Source organism: Herpailurus yagouaroundi, unplaced genomic scaffold (genome assembly GCF_014898765.1).
Source record: "Herpailurus yagouaroundi ecotype Mexico unplaced genomic scaffold, PumYag 180, whole genome shotgun sequence".
Classification (NCBI taxonomy): Eukaryota; Metazoa; Chordata; class Mammalia; order Carnivora; family Felidae; genus Herpailurus; species Herpailurus yagouaroundi.
This window is the reverse complement of record NW_024412411.1, coordinates 3,340,970-3,360,309: the sequence shown is the minus strand read 5'-3', so window position 1 is coordinate 3,360,309 and position 19,340 is coordinate 3,340,970. Positions and strand designations below refer to the sequence as shown.

The window sequence follows — 19,340 nt, the reverse complement described above, 5'->3', positions numbered from 1 at the left end:
CATGTCCGACAGTAGATGAACGGATAAAGAAATCTTGGTATATCCATACATTATAATAAGTTATTGCTTAATGGGCACAGAGTTTTTGTTTGGGGTTATAAAAAAGTGTTAAAAACAGATAGTGTTGACAGTGGTACATCATTGTGGATGCAATCACTGCCGTGGAATTGTACACTTAACATGGTCAAAATGTCACATTTTATGATACATATTTTACCACAATTTAGAAGTAAAATCTGTCTTAAAAAATACATGAGTGTCAGGGACGCCTGGGTGGCTCAGTCTTTTAAGTGTCCTACTTAGGCTCAGGTCATGATTTCATGGTTTGTGTGTTTGAGTCCCACATCAGGCTCTGCTCTGACAGTGCAGAGTCTGCTTGGGATTCATTCTCTCATTCTCTCTCTCTCTCTCTCTCTCTCTCTCTCTGCCGCCCATCCCCCCTTCCCTGGCGCATTTGTGCTTTCTATCTCAAAATATATAAATAAACTTAAAAGAAATTATATATATGTGTGTATATATATATATGTGCATGTAATTATATGTATATATAATTTTAAGTTTATATATTTTATATACATTATTTATTTGTATAATATATAATGTTTATATTTTATATATACTTATGTGTATGTATAAAATCAGTGTCAGTAGGTTCATCAGCTGTAACAATGGTACTGCTTTGGTGGGGGATGTTGATAGTAGGGGGTTTTATGCATATGTGGGGGTAGGGGGTATGTGGAAAATCTCTGTACCTTTATATATTGGAAAAAGCTGGGCTTTTACTCTCAGCTCCATAGCAAAAGCTTTGTTTCCCTAGACAAGTTTTTTAACTTCTCTGAACCCCAATATTATTAACTATAAAAGATTAAAATAGGGTTGACAATAGCTACCCTTGCAGAGATGTATGAGGATTAGAGATGGTCATGTAAAGGGCCTTAAAGAATCCCTTACTACACAGCACATGTTCAGTGGTGGAAGCCATTATCACTAAAAATTTTGGTCATTTATACTTAGCTGTGATATGTTTATTAATTATTTCTTCTAATTATAGAAGTCATAATTATCATTTGAACCCTAAACTGCTGACTGCCATTAAACTATTATTATTATTTAATTTTTTTGTTTTATTTTGTTTTACAGGCAACAATTGGTATTGACTTTTTATCAAAAACAATGTACTTGGAGGATCGAACAGTGAGTAATGTTTTCAGTGTGCAATTTTCTGCAGCACTCCAGGATAGAAAACTGTGATCAAAGCTGTAATCAGTAATTGTCATCGTAAGAAGTTCTTAGTAAAGTTGACAGAGTTAGTGTATAAGCTTTGAGAAAAACTGTTATTACAGAGTGGTAGTACTTAGCATTCTGACTTAATCCCCAAGTAAAATGCAAAGGGGAGAGAAGGCCAAGTTACTGGAAAGCCCTGAAGGCCCTAGGCTTGCTAAATAAAATATGTCATCCTGATTTGGAAAAATGATAACAGATAGCATTGAGATAATGAAGAGTATTTTCATCAAGAAATTAGAGCTGCTAAAGACTTTTTGAGTGCTACTCTTGAAGCATTCAGAAATATTTCATTTGAATATCACATCATTTGTGAATTTCGAGATTTAATTTGTCAGAATATGATGTATACCAAAGTGACTGTGAATAGAAGAAGTAATATGTATTTATTTGTTGGATTTAGACACCTGTCTTTTGGAATGCTCCCTTTAAGCACAGTGTATTCCAGCCTATTGTCTCTGGAAGAGATTCCTATCAACTAAGCAGTGACTGTCTTAAATGCATTATTTCAGGACCTAGACCCAAAAAAACATTATTGTGCTTCTAATATTATTTCCTAGAAGTGTGTGGGTTTTTCTTTTATGTTTTAATGTTTAGCATGCCATTTCTTAAATTTTGAAAGCTTAGAAATTGCTTTGTAATAGTACAGTACTACTTGTTTTCAGGCTTTTCTTCCTCAAATGTAGATGTGAAAAAGTAAGAAAATAAAGAAATTTTTATGTAGAGTTGCAAAAAGATATTTTTCCTTTTTTTGTTGGGTTATGTACAGTGTTCTGGGAAGAAACATGTGGGAGAAACATAAGCACAGTAGTCAAAGACCCAATTTCTGGACTCAATAGAAAAGAGATGCTTTTAACTTCAGAGAGGCTTTCAGAGAAGCATTCACTCCTTTACTCTGATAGCCAGGGCTGCTTGTTGACATTTACTTTCATTTTTCCCTTTTATGCTCACTGAACGTCAACAGAATCTACTTTTTGCTGTCTGGAAGGCATAAGATTCAAAGAGAGGTTATAGGGAGTGAAAAAAAGGGAGCTGTATTTCTGATTCTGTGAAATATTCCCCTATTGCCATTTTTAAGTCCTGTACCTTCAGAGCAAATTTTTAATACTATTCTCTTTTGAAAAAGGAAAGGAGTTTTGTGTTATTTTCATTCTTCTCATCCCTGCAACCTTTTGCATGAGTCTACTTTTTACCTCCTTCCCACCTTCTCCCCTTTAAAAACATTATTTCTTTTTTCTTTTTAGTATGAGTTTGGTTTTTTTTTTTTTTTATTTATTTTTTCCCATCCCACAGATCAGGCTGCAGCTGTGGGATACTGCGGGTCAGGAACGTTTCCGTAGCCTCATTCCCAGTTACATCCGTGATTCTGCTGCAGCCGTAGTAGTTTACGATATCACAAGTAGGTATTTTGCAACGGGTTGACCTTTCTTATTTTTCTTGCTTGTTTGACTGATTTTGTTGTTAGGTACGATTGCAATTATGGGACACAGCAGGTCAAGAGCGGTTCAGGAGCTTGATTCCTAGCTACATTCGTGACTCCACTGTGGCAGTTGTTGTTTATGATATCACAAGTGAGTGGGGGGAATTATGCATTTCTAATCTTCTTTCAACCTTTAGCTTAGCTGCATGCATGTTCTTGTCTTGTGCTTGTTTTCTATACTAGCATGTAAAAATGAGTTTTGTCATAGCAAACCTTATAGACCAGCTAGGTCAGAAATATTTGCTTTTGTGTTTGTACCAATATGCTTTATTTCCACTGTGCCAGGTTTTTTTGCCATGGAAATTTTCCTTCAGATCTAATCATGAATTCTCTCCAAGGCTTTCTTAGTATCCTGTTATCCCTAAGTCACACCATAATTATGGTTGGAAGAATGTCTCCTTTTTCATTTAACTTGATCTCAGATTTCTCTAAAATAAAATAATCTGCATTTAAGCCTCTTGCCAAAATTTTCAGATTCTCCAAGGCTCTCTGTTGAGGCTATTAAAAGCTTCTGCTAGCCAACTTTTCTCTGCTTTCCACTTCCAGCCATCCTCTCTCTAGAGAAGGCAGAGAAAACATGTAATGTGCAGTTTTCTATTAATCATTTTCATTTGAATCACATCTGGATTCTGTGACTGACTTTTTTTGCTAACAAATTACACTTTCATTTCTCTCCAAAAAGAAATTTTAAATAGGAGACTAAAACAAGTGATGATCTTCCTTTTTCTTTTCCCTAAAGACTGAATAATGTCTTTGGCATTTTAAGTGCCTGTAAATTTCCCACAGAACATGGTGACTGACAGGGAAATGCTCTCTGATTAAAATTGTCTTTGTAAATTGGTTTATTATATATATCAGGCAATGTTAAGCCATCATTCCATATAGTAGTCCATAATTTGTAGGAAAACCAGAATAGTGTCACATCTTAGACTTATTTCAAAAAGAGTGTTACATATACAAACTATTGATTTGCGTTAGTGATACTATACATTTTTGTATATCTGCTAGAAGTCATACCTACTTAATAATTGCAATGGCAGAATTATAAGTTATAAGTTTGCATTCAGAGACCTTTGGGGGGGGTGGGGTATGTGCTATATGCAATCTTTCTTTTCTTGAAGCTTTACTTTGGGTTGCTACTTGTTTAAAACAATGTATGTTCATTGTGCATTGACAAGTTTTGCAGCTTTAAAATGTTTGTGCTTACTTTAACCAAATCAAGTGAAACCTGGTGTCTTTTTCTTTAAAAATGCACATGTGGTTAAAATATTAGTAAACTGTTTTCTGGAGCTGCTATAAAAAGTGTTTAACTATTCTACTTAGAATTGGGTGCTAGGAAAGATGGATTTTGTTACAAGTGATTCTGGTGCATTAAACTAATAAACTTCAAGTTAAAGTGATCACAAACTGAACAAGCCGTGCAAACAGTGGTGTTTAAAGCTATTTAAAGCTTTACAAATTTTCTGGATGTGTTGGGATTTACTGGCTGACATACTTTTGGAGATGCTTTCTTTGTCATGTTGGGTATGTGTAAGTAATCAAAAAACGTTGTGGCAATGTGACACCATGTTATCTGCCGTAGCTGTCCATAAATTTTAAAATGCTTTTTTTTTTTTTAATTTTCATTATATATGGTACATTGCATTCATTTGGTCATGTTCAAAATTTTTATACTATAAAAGGAACCTTGAGGACTTTATTTTTGTGATTTGTCACTGACAGTTGTACTCAGATAAAATGGAGTTATGTTGCAGGCACATTAAAAGTGGGTCCTAATGTGCCACCCCCCCTCCAACTTCCAGGGTTTGTTTTCCTTTATTTTTGTTTTTTTAGTCTGTCACTTGGGGAGACTTTGCGGTAACACTAATCTCTCTGTCCACCCTCCTATACCAGATGTTAACTCATTCCAGCAAACTACAAAATGGATTGATGATGTCAGAACAGAAAGAGGAAGTGATGTTATCATCATGCTAGTAGGAAATAAAACAGATCTTGCTGACAAGAGGTATAGAGTGATTTTGTATGTGTATCAAATGTTTGATTTCTTCCTTAAACAACCTGTTATTTTTATTACTAAAGAATTGTTTTGAAAGGAGACATGTTTAATTCTTAAGTTTATACCCCCCTTTTCTTCAGTGTGAGAACCTGAAATATAAATGTAAACATTGAACATTTCCTTAAAGGAAAATGAGTTTTTTTGTTTTGTGTAAGCCCGTGTGTAAATAGTTCTTGTGCAAGATTGTTTACGTGTGGGGGGAAACAAAGATTGTTTACACACGAAGCTGGTAACTATTTTGCATTTTTTAGGCCTCATAAACATGAGCAGTATTTTGTTAAAGGACAAAATGTTTGAAGAAACAAGTCCTATCTTTAAAAATTATTCATAATGATTAAATGCACACTCTTTTGGTAGACTTCTTATAAATATTCATTATAATTCAGTGGTGTAGTTTTTCTTTTCTTTTTATAAGTTGTATGGTTGAACCAGACTGTGTAGTTGAACTGAATAGCTTGATTGTAATACCTTAGTCAAATGAGCAAAGCCATATTCAAGTCACAGGATGCAAAATTATTAACATTCACTGTAGAGCCCATGGCTTGAATATCTGCCTTCAGCATCCTAAGTAATCTACTGGATAGTCTTTCTGCTTTAAATAGTCTTGATCATTTCACTTAATAGTAGAAGCTTTTACTATTGCTGTTTGTTTATTCATGAGACGGATATTGAAATTCGGGTATTGAATTTGTACTATTAATTAAAATGTTGCAAAGAAATCCAATATGTTCCAAGGCTTGTGCAAATGTTAAGCCCATTTCTTCCCATGGTACTTCATTTGGAATTGGCAGTACAGTGACAAAAAAGTTTTTCTTGATTTAAAAGTAAACTCAGAGTATAATCATCTTTCCTTTATGAAAATAATTGTTTGGACATCAATTGGCATCATAAATTTTCACTATTTTATTTATCTACACTATGAGAATTTAAAGATGATATAGGTATATATTCTTCTAGTAGAGAGTCTCTCGTTCTTTTATTTTCTTTTTTAATGTTTATTTTGAGAGAGAGAGAGAGTGCGTGCGCGTGTGTGCAGGGGAGGGGCAGAGAGAAAGAGGGAGAGAAAATCCCAAGCAGGCTCCACACTGTCATCATGGAGCCCAATGCAGGGCTTGATCCCATGAACTGTGAGATCATGACCTGAGCTGAAATCAAGAATTGGATGCTTAACTGACTGAGCACCCCCCCCCAATACTTTAATTTTTAAATAGAAAAATTGTGTATCTGAATTGTTTTGTTTTAACAGGTAGAGTTAGCCAAATGGATGAGTATATCATCTTTTATTTTATTATGTAATATTTCAGTTGAGTACACAAATGCTAGAAAATTATACTTGAAGTAATTTTTTCTTCAAGGTAATGTATGTCCATTGGTTTGGAATTAACTGCCTTTCTCAGCAATTTTTGCCAGACTATCACCCTTCAACTGTTAACATTTTTTAAAAATTAAAACCTTGTTCATTCCACTAAATTAATTTTAAAATGAGTAAAAGATTTAAGTGTTTGTTAAAAAAGAATTAGAAGAAAAATGTTTTGGTAGTGAGTGGGTGACCTTTTATAAGCATGACATGAAGAGCGCCTGGGTGGCTCAGTGGGTTAAGTGTCTGACTTTGGTTCAAGCCATGATCTCACTGTTCAATAGTTTGAGCCCCACATTGAGCTCTGTACTGACAGCTCAGAGCCTGGAGCCTGCTTCAGATTCTGTGTCTTCCTCTCTTTGCCCCTCCCCCACTCACATTCTATCTCTCTCTGTCTCAAAAAACAAACATTAAAAAATACTGTTTGTAATAAGGGGAGCCTGGGTAGCTCAGTTGGTTGAGCATCTGACTTCGGCTCGGGTCATGATCTCATGGTTCATGAGTTCGAGCCCTGTGTCAGGCTCTGTGCTGACAACTCGGAGCCTGGAGCCTGCTTCGGATTCTATGTCTCCCTCTCTCTCTGCCCCTCCCCTGCTCATGATCTGTCTCTCTCTGTCTCAAAAATAAATAAACATAAAAATTTTAAATAAAAAATATTGTTTTTAATAAAAATTTTTTCTTAGAATCATGACATGAAACCTTAAAGCCATAAAGACAAAGATTGGTTAAGTCTGAATATTATCGATATGAAGATCATATTTACCTGTTAGATCAACCGTTATTCAGAAGATTGATAATACACAGTATTGACAAGAATTTAATAAACAAGAACTCTTCATATACTGAAAATGTAACTAATACATTGGGATGAAGCAGTTTAACAGTATCAGAATTTAAAATACTCATGGACTCAAACCCACCTCCAGTAATTGCACAGATACACCTGCACAAATGTGGGGAAAAAAATGAACATATAAGAATGTTTATTTCAGGGGCGCCTGGGTGGCTCAGTCAGTTAAGCGTCTGACTTTGGCTCAGGTCATGATCTCACAGTTTGTGTGTTCGAGCCCCATGTTGGGCTGTGTGCTGACAGCTCAGAGCCTGGAGCCTGTTTCAGATTCTGTGTCTCCCTCTCTCTCTGCCCCTCCCCTGTTCACGCTCTCTTTCTCAAGAATAAATAAACATTAAAAAAAAAAAGAATGTTTATTTCAACATTATTTGTAATATTAAAAATTAAAATCAATCTAAATGTCCATCAGTAGCAGTAGCATTTTATAAATGAAGTACACGTAGCTACTAAAAAGAATGAGAGGAATTTATTGATGTCTAACACATGAAGCTTAAAAAATGATTTGATCAGTATGTATAGCATGATATTCTTTATGTTAAAAAAAAAAAATCAATGGTAGGGGTGCCTGGTTGGCTTAGTCTGCTGAGCTTCCGACTTCAGTTGAGCTTCTGACTTCGGCTCAGGTCATGATCTCACTCGTGAGTTCCAGCCCCGCGTCAGGCTCTGTGCTGACAGCTCAGAGCCTGCAGCCTGCTTTGGATTCTGTGTCTCCCTCTCTCTCCGCCCCTAACCCATTCGCATTCTGTCTCTGTCTCTCTCAAAAATAAATAAACATTAAAAAAATTTTAAAAAAAAAATTTTTTTTCAACGTTTTATTTATTTTTGGGACAGAGAGAGAGACAGAGCATGAACGGGGGAGGGGCAGAGAGAGAGGGAGACACAGAATCGGAAACAGGCTCCAGGCTATGAGCCATCAGCCCAGAGCCCGACGCGGGGCTCGAACTCCCGGACCGCGAGATCGTGACCTGGCTGAAGTCGGACGCCTAACCGACTGCGCCACCCAGGTGCCCCTAAAAAAATTTTTTTAAGAAAATTGATGGTAGATGTATATATATATTTTTTCTTTTTCTTTTTTTTTTTTTTTAGAATAAATCTGTATAAGCATACATGGGACTTAACTGTCTCTACATCTTTGAGAAGGAGTAGGATTATGGAGGACTCTAATGTTAATGAGTGCCCTTTCTTTTTTTTAAAGGTTTGTTTATTTTTGAGAGAGAGAGAGAGAACAAGTGGAGGAAGGTCAGAGAGAGAGGGAGACACAGAATCTGAAGCAGGCTCCAGGCTTTGAACTGTCAGCCCAGAACCTGACGCAGGTTTTGAGCTCACGAACCTAAGACTATGACCTGAGCCGAAGTCCAGTGATCACCCAGCTGAGCCACCCAGGCACCCCTAATGATTGCCCTTTTTAAAAATTACTTTGGTAATTAGGAGAAAAAGTTTTAATAAAAATGATTCAAAGATAAATGTCTTTATCACATTGAGAATTACATTTGTTGTGTGTAAAAACTTGTAGAAAAGACCAGAGTATATCTGTTTCAGTGTTTCAAAATAAGTGCCCTGATGCTCAATACTTTCTGTCCCCTGTAGCCCAGTGATTCCCAGATGTTTAAATTTTGAGAATCAGTGGGTAAATTGGCTTATTAGACCCTTTTTTAAGATTCTGGCTATAAAGATCATGGTCAACTTTTTCAATTTTTGTTTTTTGTTTTTTGTTTTATTTAAATTTTAGTTAACTTACGGTGCTGTAGTTGTTTCAGCAGTTAAATTTGGGGGTTTTAGATCCTACTTTTAGATGCTGTGATTGAATGAGTTTAGAATGGTATCCTTAAATCTGTATTTTAATGAATCTTCTAGCTGATTCTGATAAGATTATTGTATATGTATACCACATTTTCTTTATCCATCCATCCATCGATGGACATTTGGGCTCTTTCCATACTTTGGCTATTGTTGATAGTGCTGCTATAAACATGGGGGTGCATGTGTCCCTTCGAAACAGCACACCTGTATCCCGTGGATAAATGCCTACTAGTGCAATTGCTGGGTCGTAGGGTAGTTCTATTTTTAGTTTTTTGAGGAACCTCCATACTGATTTCCAGAGTGGCTGCACCAGCTTGCATTCCCATGATTCCGACAAAATCAAACCACAGTTGGGACAATTGCTATAGCTGACCTTCAACCATTTGATTAGGGTGACTCCTAGTTTTAAAACTAGGAAGAATTTCTCTGGAATCCTTACATGTAGGATAGTCATTCACTCATAATAATCATTCATTCAGAAGTATTTATTGAGTACCACTTATGTTTCAGAAGATGCTACTCTAGGGTAGAATAGTAAACAAAAAAAGCCAAGTCTTCAAGGAACTTTTATTTCAGAAAATGAACCAGGCAAATAAATAAGTCAAAGAAACACATAGTGAAAAAAAAAAAAAAAGCATGGTATGTTTGATAATGATAACATGCTAAAAGTACAAAAGAAAGGGAAAAGAAATATGAAATGTCAGGTGTGAGTTTAAGATATTAGATGGAATAGAAATGGAAGACTTCATTGAGAAAATGGTGAGTTTTGAGTAAATATGCTAAGGAAGCAAGGGAGTCAACTATGCAGATATCCTGAGGAGGAAAAGGTTCTAAGCTGATGGCCCAGAAAATGCAAAATCCTTGAGTTGGGAATACATTTAGTTTATTTGAAGAACAGCAAGGAATCGTATATAGCTGGTGAGGAGAATGATGGAAAGTGTAGTAGGCAATGAGGTTAAAAAATAATAGTTTTTGAAAAAGACAATAAAGACCAGGTCAAGTAGGGCAAAGTAAAGACTCTGAATGAAATTGGAGGATTCATGGGGTGCCTGGGTGGCTCAGTCAGTTGAGCAACTGACTTCGGCTCAGGTCATGATCTCATGGTTTGTGGGTTCAAGCCCCCACATCAGGCTCTGTGCTGACAGCTCAGAGCCTGGAGCCTGCTTCACATTCTGTGTCTCCCTCTCTCTCTGCCCCTCCCCACTCATGCTCTGTCTCTCTCTGTCTCAGAAATAAACATTAAAAAAAAAAAATTGGAGGATTCAAGCAAAAGAGTAACTTTTCATAAATCACTGTTTGCTCTGTGGAAAATATGTAAGAGTAGAAGTGAAGAGAGTAATCCAGGCTGAAATCGAAGCAAGAAATGATGATGACTTGGACCAGGATAGTGGTAGCATGTGTAGTGATCAGTGGTCAAATTCAGATACATTTTGAAGGTAGAACTGTTGAAGATATACTCATGCAATGGATAGAATACATAATGATGGACAGAATATGGGGTGTCAAGAATGATGCCTAGATTCTTGGCCTGATTAACTGTCATTAACTGAGATAGGGAGACACTTCATAAAGAGGTGGTTTAGGATGGAATAAATATTATGACTTCAATTTTGGTCATTTTAAATTTAGAATTGCTATTAGATATTCTAATATGTAATTAGATGTCAGGTAGGCAATTGGATATATGAGCCTGGAGTTCAGAGCAGCAGTCCAGGCTAGATAAATAAGTTTGGGATTAATCAGCATGTAGATGGGTATTTAAAACCATAATACTGCCTGGGATCACCAAGGGAGTAATTATAAATAGAGAACAGGTCCAAAGAGTAAATTTTAGGGCGTCTGATAGAAGTGTTTTAAAGAAATGCACACTGTTGGGACACCTACATAGCTCAATCAGTTAAGCATCTGACTCTTGATTTTGGTTCAGGTCATGATCTCTCATGGTATGTGAGATTGAGCCCCATGTTGGGCTCTGCGCTGACAGCACGGAGCCTGCTTGGGATTCTCTCCCTCCCCCACTCTCTCAAAATAAGTAAACATTAAAAAAAAAACCCACATTGTTGATATATTTAGGGCTAAAGGTCTGCAAATTGTCAACTTACTCTCCAGTGTGTGTTTTTGTTTTTTTTTTTTTAATTTATACACACACACACATACACACACACATACATAAATACATAGAAATGAGAGGATAAAACAAGCAGATGTAGTAAAACATTATTAACAGGTGGATTGCTATATAAGAGAATTTCTGTGCTGTTGTTCTCTTTGCTTAAGAATACTCATTTTCTTCTTTCCTAACTTTTATAGAGAGTGGAGAATTTCTAGAATAATATCTTGTAGGCAAGAAGAGAGTGGAATCTAGTACAAAGGTGAAGTTTGGGGAGTAAGGACAGTTTCCTCCATAGTAGCAGGACTAGAAGTAGAATATAAGGGTACACACACATAGATTGGTGGATAGATGTGAGAGCTTGTGGAAATTCTCTTGCATTGCTTTGGTTTTCTGTGTTGTAGGAAGCTGAGTTTGTCAGCTGATATTTTAGATCCACTTAATTAGAATATTTGCATATTTATTACATATCTATATGCCAGCTAGGCACTAGGAACACCAAGATAAGTGACATAATCTTGTACTTAAAGAACATATTACAATTTGAGACACATTGCTGCTAATTATAATGTGTCACCAAATGCCCTATAAAATGTATCAAGAGAATTTAATATACATGCCTTTTGACTCCACTTAGAGAAATCCACAAAATCTATCCTAAAGAAAAGACCCACAGTGCATAAAATATTATGCACAAAGATATTTATAGCAACATTTTTCACAGTAGTATGAAATTTGAAAAAAAATTTTTTAGCATTTTTAACAGTTTGGGGGTGGTTACATAAATTATAGTAGCAAATTGACAAATTGTCCAGTAATAAAAAATTATTTTACATGAAGTTTTTAATCATAAGACTAAATGCTTATGATCTAATATTAAGAGAAAATAGCAGGCTATTAAGATTTTAAAAATAAAAAAATTACAGGATGAGGTCAGCCAAATAAAAGCAAATCATTAAAAAATGCCTTTTTAAAAAATTTTAGTAAGGTATAACATACACACAGAAGTACCCAAATTTTAAGTGTACTGCAGCTTGATGAATTTTCAAACTATTCTTATCTGTGTAACCAGCACACATACGAGGGAAGTTATTTTCATAGACATCTTGGTGGCTCAGTTGGTTAAGCATCCAGCTGTTGGTTTCAGCTCAAGTTATGACCTTGCAGTTTCATGGGTTCGAGCCCTACATCAGGCTCCATGCTGATGGCATGGAGTCTGCTTGTAATTCTCTGTCTCGCTCTCTCTCTGTCCATCCCCCACTCGTGCTGTCTCTCTCAAATAAATAAACTTAACAAAAAGAAAAGTTATTTTCAGAATCTTGTTTATATTCTTTACAATACCATCTTGCAAAAAGAGGAATTTATCTTTTGAATTTGTTTTACAGGCAAGTATCAATTGAGGAAGGAGAGAGGAAAGCCAAAGAGCTGAATGTTATGTTTATTGAAACAAGTGCAAAAGCAGGATACAATGTAAAACAGGTGAGTGTCCTTAGAGTATGGATAGAGGTTATCAAATTGAAAAGAGATGTTATAAAATAATTGTGGGAGTATTCTCTAGTGTAAGATTTTCTTTTGGTTGGACAGCAGACCTCATGAACTAGTAACATGATAAACAGTGAAAAAAGATAAATGTGACACAGTTTTTGGAAAAAGAGAAAAGGCTTGCCAAACTTTTCAGATTGTGCACAGGACAACTATTTCATTATGATCGCAAGGTTGTAAACTTAACCATACCCTGCCTCCTATTGCATTGTTTCAAGGTAAAAAGTTGTTTTTTTTTTTTTTTAAATTTTAGAGTTTAATGACAAAAGAAAGTACCATGAGAAAATGCCATGAGAATGGTATTTTGCTTGTGGTTGTGAAAGTATATTCTGGTTACTTTATCCTTAATAACTGCTGCTGTTTTAACAGTGTTTATAACAGCAGTGTTTTGGGGAAGCTGGAAAATATGAAGAGACCTCACATTATCAAACTTCTCTAAAAGATGGAGTAGCCAAAAACTGAACTGCTTAATTTTCTAGGGCTGCATATCATACAGAGTAGTGGTCCCAGATTTATAGGATTTTCAAACCAATAAATTATTTTTTTTATTTCTAGGTGATCAGTAGAAGGTTAAAATAAAATCCTATAAACTGAATAAGTTGAGCTTTAAGAAAAATTTTATATATTATTTTCAGTTTTGACACTTTCTTTCCCATCTCTCCTTGTCTTGAGATATATTTAAGTAATTTTGAACTGTTACTAATTCCCTCCTTGTAGCATACTCTTCCATGGCTCTAAATCTTTTTGTTCATGGTGTTCTCTTTGATTAGAATGTTCAGTTTCTTTCTTGACTGATAACGTATTCATCCTTTTAAGTTTCATTTTAGATGTCAGCTCTTCAAAGACATTTTTTTTTCCTGACATTCTTTACCATACTATATCTACACGCTATTCTGTTTAGCAGTAAATGAGTTTTCTGTGTTTTCTCAGGCCCCTGACCTTTGTGAAACCACTGTCATAGAAGTACCACGTTATACTGGAAGTATTTCTCCCATCAAAATTATGTACTCCCAGAGCCTGCCAATGTCTATGGAATTTAGAAAATGATATGTAGGGGCACCTGGGTGGTTCAGTTGGTTAAGTGTCTGACTTCAGCTCAGGTCATGATCTCGTGGTTCATGGATTCCATCACCATGTTGGGCTCTGTGCTGACAGCTCAGAGCCTGGAGCCTGCTTCAGATTCTGTGTCTCCCTTTCTCTCTGTCCCCCTCCCCCGCTCATGCTTTGTCTCTGTTTCTCTCTCTCTCACAAATAAACATTAAAAAATGTTTTAAAAAAAAGAAAGAAAGAAAATGATAAGTAAATGAACCCATTGGAACCACAGATAATTTAACATTTTGAGTAATATTTGGGTGCCTGGTTGGCTCAGTCAGTTAAGCATCCAACTTCGACTCAGGTCATGATCTCGCAGTCTGTGGGTTTGAGCCCTGCATCGGGCCCTGTGCTGACAGCGCAGAACCTGGAGCCTGCTTGAGATTCTGTCTCCCTCTCTGTCTCTGCCCCTCCCCCACTCATGCTCTTTCTCTCTCAAAAATAAATAAAACTTCAAAAAAATTTTTTGAGTAATAGAAGTAATTAGCACAATTATTATCATCTGTCACTGTTCTAGGACAAAGCAGTGGGTAGCCTCATCTAGCTTTTTCTATTACAGACATTTTGATAAGGATATGAGCTAGTTGCTTATATGTCAAAGTATGGCCTTTGGGACATCTTTCAGGCTGGGTTAATGTCTGAAGGGATTGCTGTGGCCCTCTAGTCCTAACCCTGAGAAGTCTCATAGGTTTGGAGGTCTAAAGTCCTCAGCATACATTGGTCACTAGTGACAGCTAGCATCTTGATGATATTTAATTGCTTCTAAGTTTAGATAACTCTCAGGATGTTGAGAAAATGAGGTATGTCATTCATTTGCTATTTTATAAGCACATTATTTCTTAATAGTTTTATTGAAGCATAATTTCCATACCACAAATCACTTGTTTTAAATGAATAATTCAGGGTTTTCTTGCTTTTTTTTCTTCTAATTTTTAAAATTTTATTTAAATCCAAGTTAGTTAACATGTAGTGTAATAATGATTTCAGGAGTAGTGTTTAGTGATTCATCAGTTACTTACCCAGTGCTCATCTCAACAAGTGCCCTTCTTAATGCCCATCACTCATTTAGCCCATCCCTCCACCCAGCAACCTTCCAGCAACCCTGTTTGTTCTCTGTATTTAAGAGTCTCTTATGGTTTGCCTCCCTCTCTTTATCTTATTTTCCTTTCCCTTCCCCTGTGTTCATCTGTTTTATTTCTTAAATTCCACATACGAGTGAAATCATATATTTATCTTTCTCTGACTGACTTATTTTACTTAGCATAATACATTCTGGTTCCATCCATGTTGTTGCAAATGGCAAGATTTCATTCTTTTTGATCGCCGAGTAATATTCCTGTGTGTGTGTGTGTGTGTGTGTGTGTGCGCGCGCGCGCGTGCGCGCGCATATACCACATCTTCTTTATCCATTTATCAATTGATGGACATTTGGGCTCTTTGTATAATCTGGCTATTGTTGATAGTGCTGCTATAAACATTGAGGTGCATGTGCCCCTTCAAATTAGCATTGTTGTATCCTTTGAATAAATACCTAGTTGTGCAGTTGCTGGGTTGTAGAATAGTTAATTTTAAAAGTGTGAGGTGGTATCTCATTGTGGTTTTGATTTGTATTTCCTTGATGATGAACGATGTTGAACATCTAGGGTTTTTTTAGGGAATTTATAGAATTGTGCAACCATTACCTCAATTTGATTTTAGAACTTTTTCAGCATTTGGCACATAATTTTTTCTAAAAGCCTGACCCATACAAACACTAGATATAGCTAGCCAGTGATAACGAAGGGAGAATTCTTTTACAAAGCAATCTTACTCTGAATTCAAAACCTATTTGCTACTTTATTATTTCTCCTTATTTATTTGTTTTATTTTAATGTTTATTTACTTATTTTGAGAAAGAGAGAAAGAATGTGCAAGCATGAACAGGGAAGGGGCAGAGAGAAAGAGAGGGAGAGAGAGAATCCCAAGCAGGCTCCATACTGTCAGTAAGGAGCCTGACCTGGGGATCGATTCCACAAACTGCAAGGTCATGACCTGAGCCAAAATCAGGAGTCAGATGCTCAACTGACGGAGCCACGCAGGTGCCCCTATTTCTCCTTATTTAGATATATCTGAATATGTGATCTTGCTGAAGTGCCTAATTCTACTGGGACTTGATTTTATTGTCTTTTAAATACAAATATGATTAAAATTAATGTTTTCAAATTTGGAAGAGAGCTAGCTGCCTTCGGTTTTGGGTTTTTTTTGTAGCTTCTTTCTTAACTCATGAAAACCATTACTTTGCATTTTATAAGGACTACCATAGTAATAGAATTTTATTTCAATATTTATAGACCTTTGCTTTGTAATCTTGCATAATTTAGTTAAGACAAAAATCCTGGAACCACTCTCCCTCTCCCCCACCAATTAAGACAATGAAACCAAAAAATGAATTTAAATCTTACGTTAATAAGCACATTTAAATAATAGGTTCAGATCTTCCCCTTTGTCAGTGATTAATCATATGGAGTATATTTCTGTCATGTGGGAAAATTACTGGTTGATTTTAAATTTTAGCTAAAAAATACATCTCATTATAATGGGTTGTCTTTTCCTTGAATTCGTTTTTATAAAGGACCTTAAAACTAAACAAATAGGGTATCATTTAAAGTGTTAATTATTTAAATGACTAGAAATGGAAGAAATGTTTTTTTTTTCTTGTGGTTGCACTCACAAACTACCCCGAAGTTTAAAAGTCAAAAAACATATCCTTTGATATCACTTAATATATTGGCCATATGGAAATATTAAAAAAAATTTTTTTTTAATTTTATTTATTTTGAGAGAGAGAGAGAGAGAGAGTGAAGGCAGGGGAGGGCCAGAGGGAGAAGGAAAGAGGAATCCCAAGGAGGCTCCGCACTGTCAGCACAGAGCACTATGTGGGGTTCAAACTCACAAACCATGAGATCATGACCTGAGCCAAATTCAGCAGTGAGTGAGATGCTTAACCAACTGAGCCACCCAGGCAGCCCTGAAATATTCAGATTTTTTTAAAAATAAAGCCTAAGTCAAATCTACTTACTCCTGACTTTGGGCAGTAAACTTTGTGTGGCTGGAGTTCAGTGCCTATTTTGCAGATCTAATGTTTATCATGCCTTTGGAAACGTTGGCAGTAGGGGAAAAAACCTTAGTGACAAGTTTTCCCTAAGACAGATGTTTTTGAAACTCATATAGCATACTGTTGAGATTAGGAATGTGTTTTTCCTCCATCCTATTATCTTTGGTAGAGAGTAGAATACCTGATATCCAAACAAAGGTAAGAAAGTACAGAGGTTTTTAGAATGGCACATTGTCCCCAGGAAGATCTCCTACCATTAAAGAATTGCTTAATGGTCTTAAACTTTAATGTGGATAGTAGTTTCCTGGAAACCTATATAAAATAACAGGTTCCTGGGGCACAACTTCTGCATATTGATTCAGTAAGTCTAGGATAGTGCCCTAAAAATCTACATTTTTGGGGCACCTGGGTGGCGCAGTCGGTTAAGCGTCCGACTTCAGCCAGGTCACGATCTCGCAGTCCGTGAGTTCGAGCCCCGCGTCGGGCTCTGGGCGGATGGCTCAGAGCCTGGAGCCTGTTTCCGATTCTGTGTCTCCCTCTCTCTCTGCCCCTCCCCCGTTCATGCTCTGTCGCTCTCTGTCCCAAAAATAAACGTTGAAAAAAAAAAATTAAAAAAAAAATCTACATTTTTAACACGAATTTCAAGAAGTTTCTCATGCAAACTATACTTTGTAAGAAGATCTGTTAAGCCATGGAGATGGTTCAGCAGGTATGTCAAATTACTCATTTTGATAGGACAAATATTGATTCTCTAACCCTTGCTAGATACAAAAGACAGATTTCCCACACTTAAAAGGCCCTGTCTTGTATACAGCCAAAATAAGGAATTAAATACATATCCCGGTGCCAAAATGTGCCTCCATGCAGTAGGAGAACAAACCTGTGAAACTCATTTCTTTTGACTCATTTGTATTCAAGTCTTATAAGCAGTCATTTAGATACCTACTCTTGTTGATTCTCCTGTATTAAGGCCCTGTTGTCTATTGCCTTGCCTGCTGCCATAGCTTATTAACTGACATCTGCCTTCAGTCTTGCCCCACTTGAGATTACTCTCCATCCTGCTATCACGGTCTTCGTTTTTTGGGTTTTTTTTGTTTTTTTTTTTAATTTTTTTTCAATTTTTTTTTCAACGTTTTTTTTATTTATTTTTGGGACAGAGAGAGACAGAGCATGAACAGGGGTGGGGCAGAGAGAGAGGGAGACACAGAATCGGAAACAGGCTCCAGGCTCTGAGCCATCAGCCCAGAGCCTGACGCGGGGCTCGAACTCACGGAGCGCGAGATCGTGACCTGGCTGAAGTCGGACGCTTAACCGACTGTGCCACCCAGGCGCCCCTGGTCTTCGTTTTTAAATACACATTTGAGGGGCGCCTGGGTGGCGCAGTCGGTTGAGCGACCGACTTTGGCTCTGGTCATGATCTCATGGTTTGTGAGTTCGAGCCCTGTGTCAGGCTCTGTGCTGACGGCTTAGAGCTTGGAGCCTGCTTCTGATTCTGTATCTCCCTCTCTCTCTGCCCCTCCCCCACTCATGCTCTGTCTCTCTCTGTCTCAGAAATAAATAAACATAAAAAAAAATTTTTTTTAAGTACACATTTGAACAGGTTACTTATGAATTTTATCCTGAATTTTAAGCAAAGTCCTTAGTATGCTATGCCCTGCTATTCAAAATCTTGGCCCCCATATACATTGCTACCTTGATATTTGGCCACTATATACCCATACTACACTGCTCAAAGTCTCCTGGGTTTACTGTGTTCCCATATTGCCATTGTATGTTACTGTCCCTCTGTAAAATACTATTTCTTCTCTACCTGCTATTTGTAATTTAAAAAGTCAGTTCAGACATAATCAAATTTAGATTTAATGCCTTTCCTAATAATTGAAGTAGCACTCCTTACTTTTAATATAGAAGTTTTCTTGTCAATTCTGCCTCCCACCATAATGAACTCAATAAATGTTCATTGAATAAGAGAATAATATGCTGTATTTTTTTAACAGATGCTTAGAGCTGCCATGTTATGCCATAAGAAAAAGATCTATTTAATGAGCTTGACTCTGTCTTAAGAATTTTCATAGACTGGACAAGTGTAGAGAATCTAGGTTACATGAGAAATTGTCCTTCATTCAGTATTTTGACTGCAACTTAGATGTAGATACTCCTACATCTTGAGTTTCTTTGAATTCAGGTAAACATATATTGAACTTTTTTCCCATTAATTTTTTTATTGAGCTAAACACTTGTATACAGTGAAATACACATATCTTAAGTTTACAATTAGATGAATTTTGATAAGTGTATATGTGGATGTAATGACTACATCAGTGAAGATACAGAAATATGTTATTTAATTTGCAAAAATTTGAAGCATTTCTAGATACTTATACTATTCCAGCTTCTGATTTAATTCTGTTGTGGTCAGAGAATATACTATGTAACATTTCAGTCATTCATAATTTATTGATATTTGTATTATGGCCTACCATATGGCCTGTCTTGGTGAAGGTTCCATGTATACTGGAAAATAATGTTTCTGTACAGTTGTCAGGTATAATGTTTTTAGATCTCAGTTATATCAAGATGGTTGATAGCATTGTTCAAATCTTGAAGAGTTTACTAATTTTTGTCTGTAGTTCTATCAGTTACTGAAGGGCGAGGTATTAAATGTACAACATTTGTAT

General features: G+C 36.3%; 1 protein-coding gene across 2 annotated transcripts in view; it reads left to right on the top strand.

Moving 5' to 3' along the window:
* Positions 1–19,340, top strand: part of RAB6A (RAB6A, member RAS oncogene family) — an 85,942-nt gene that overhangs the window by 52,303 nt on the left and 14,299 nt on the right. Inside the window, exons 3-6 of one of the 2 annotated variants that reach the window (XM_040489291.1) lie at positions 1,141–1,194; positions 2,575–2,680; positions 4,655–4,766; positions 12,320–12,413. In XM_040489291.1, the coding sequence (XP_040345225.1) occupies positions 1,141–1,194; positions 2,575–2,680; positions 4,655–4,766; positions 12,320–12,413 (366 nt within the window). Of the gene's footprint in view, positions 1–1,140; positions 1,195–2,574; positions 2,681–2,746; positions 2,853–4,654; positions 4,767–12,319; positions 12,414–19,340 lie in introns of both variants that reach the window. The other variant, XM_040489290.1, reaches the window with a different exon arrangement.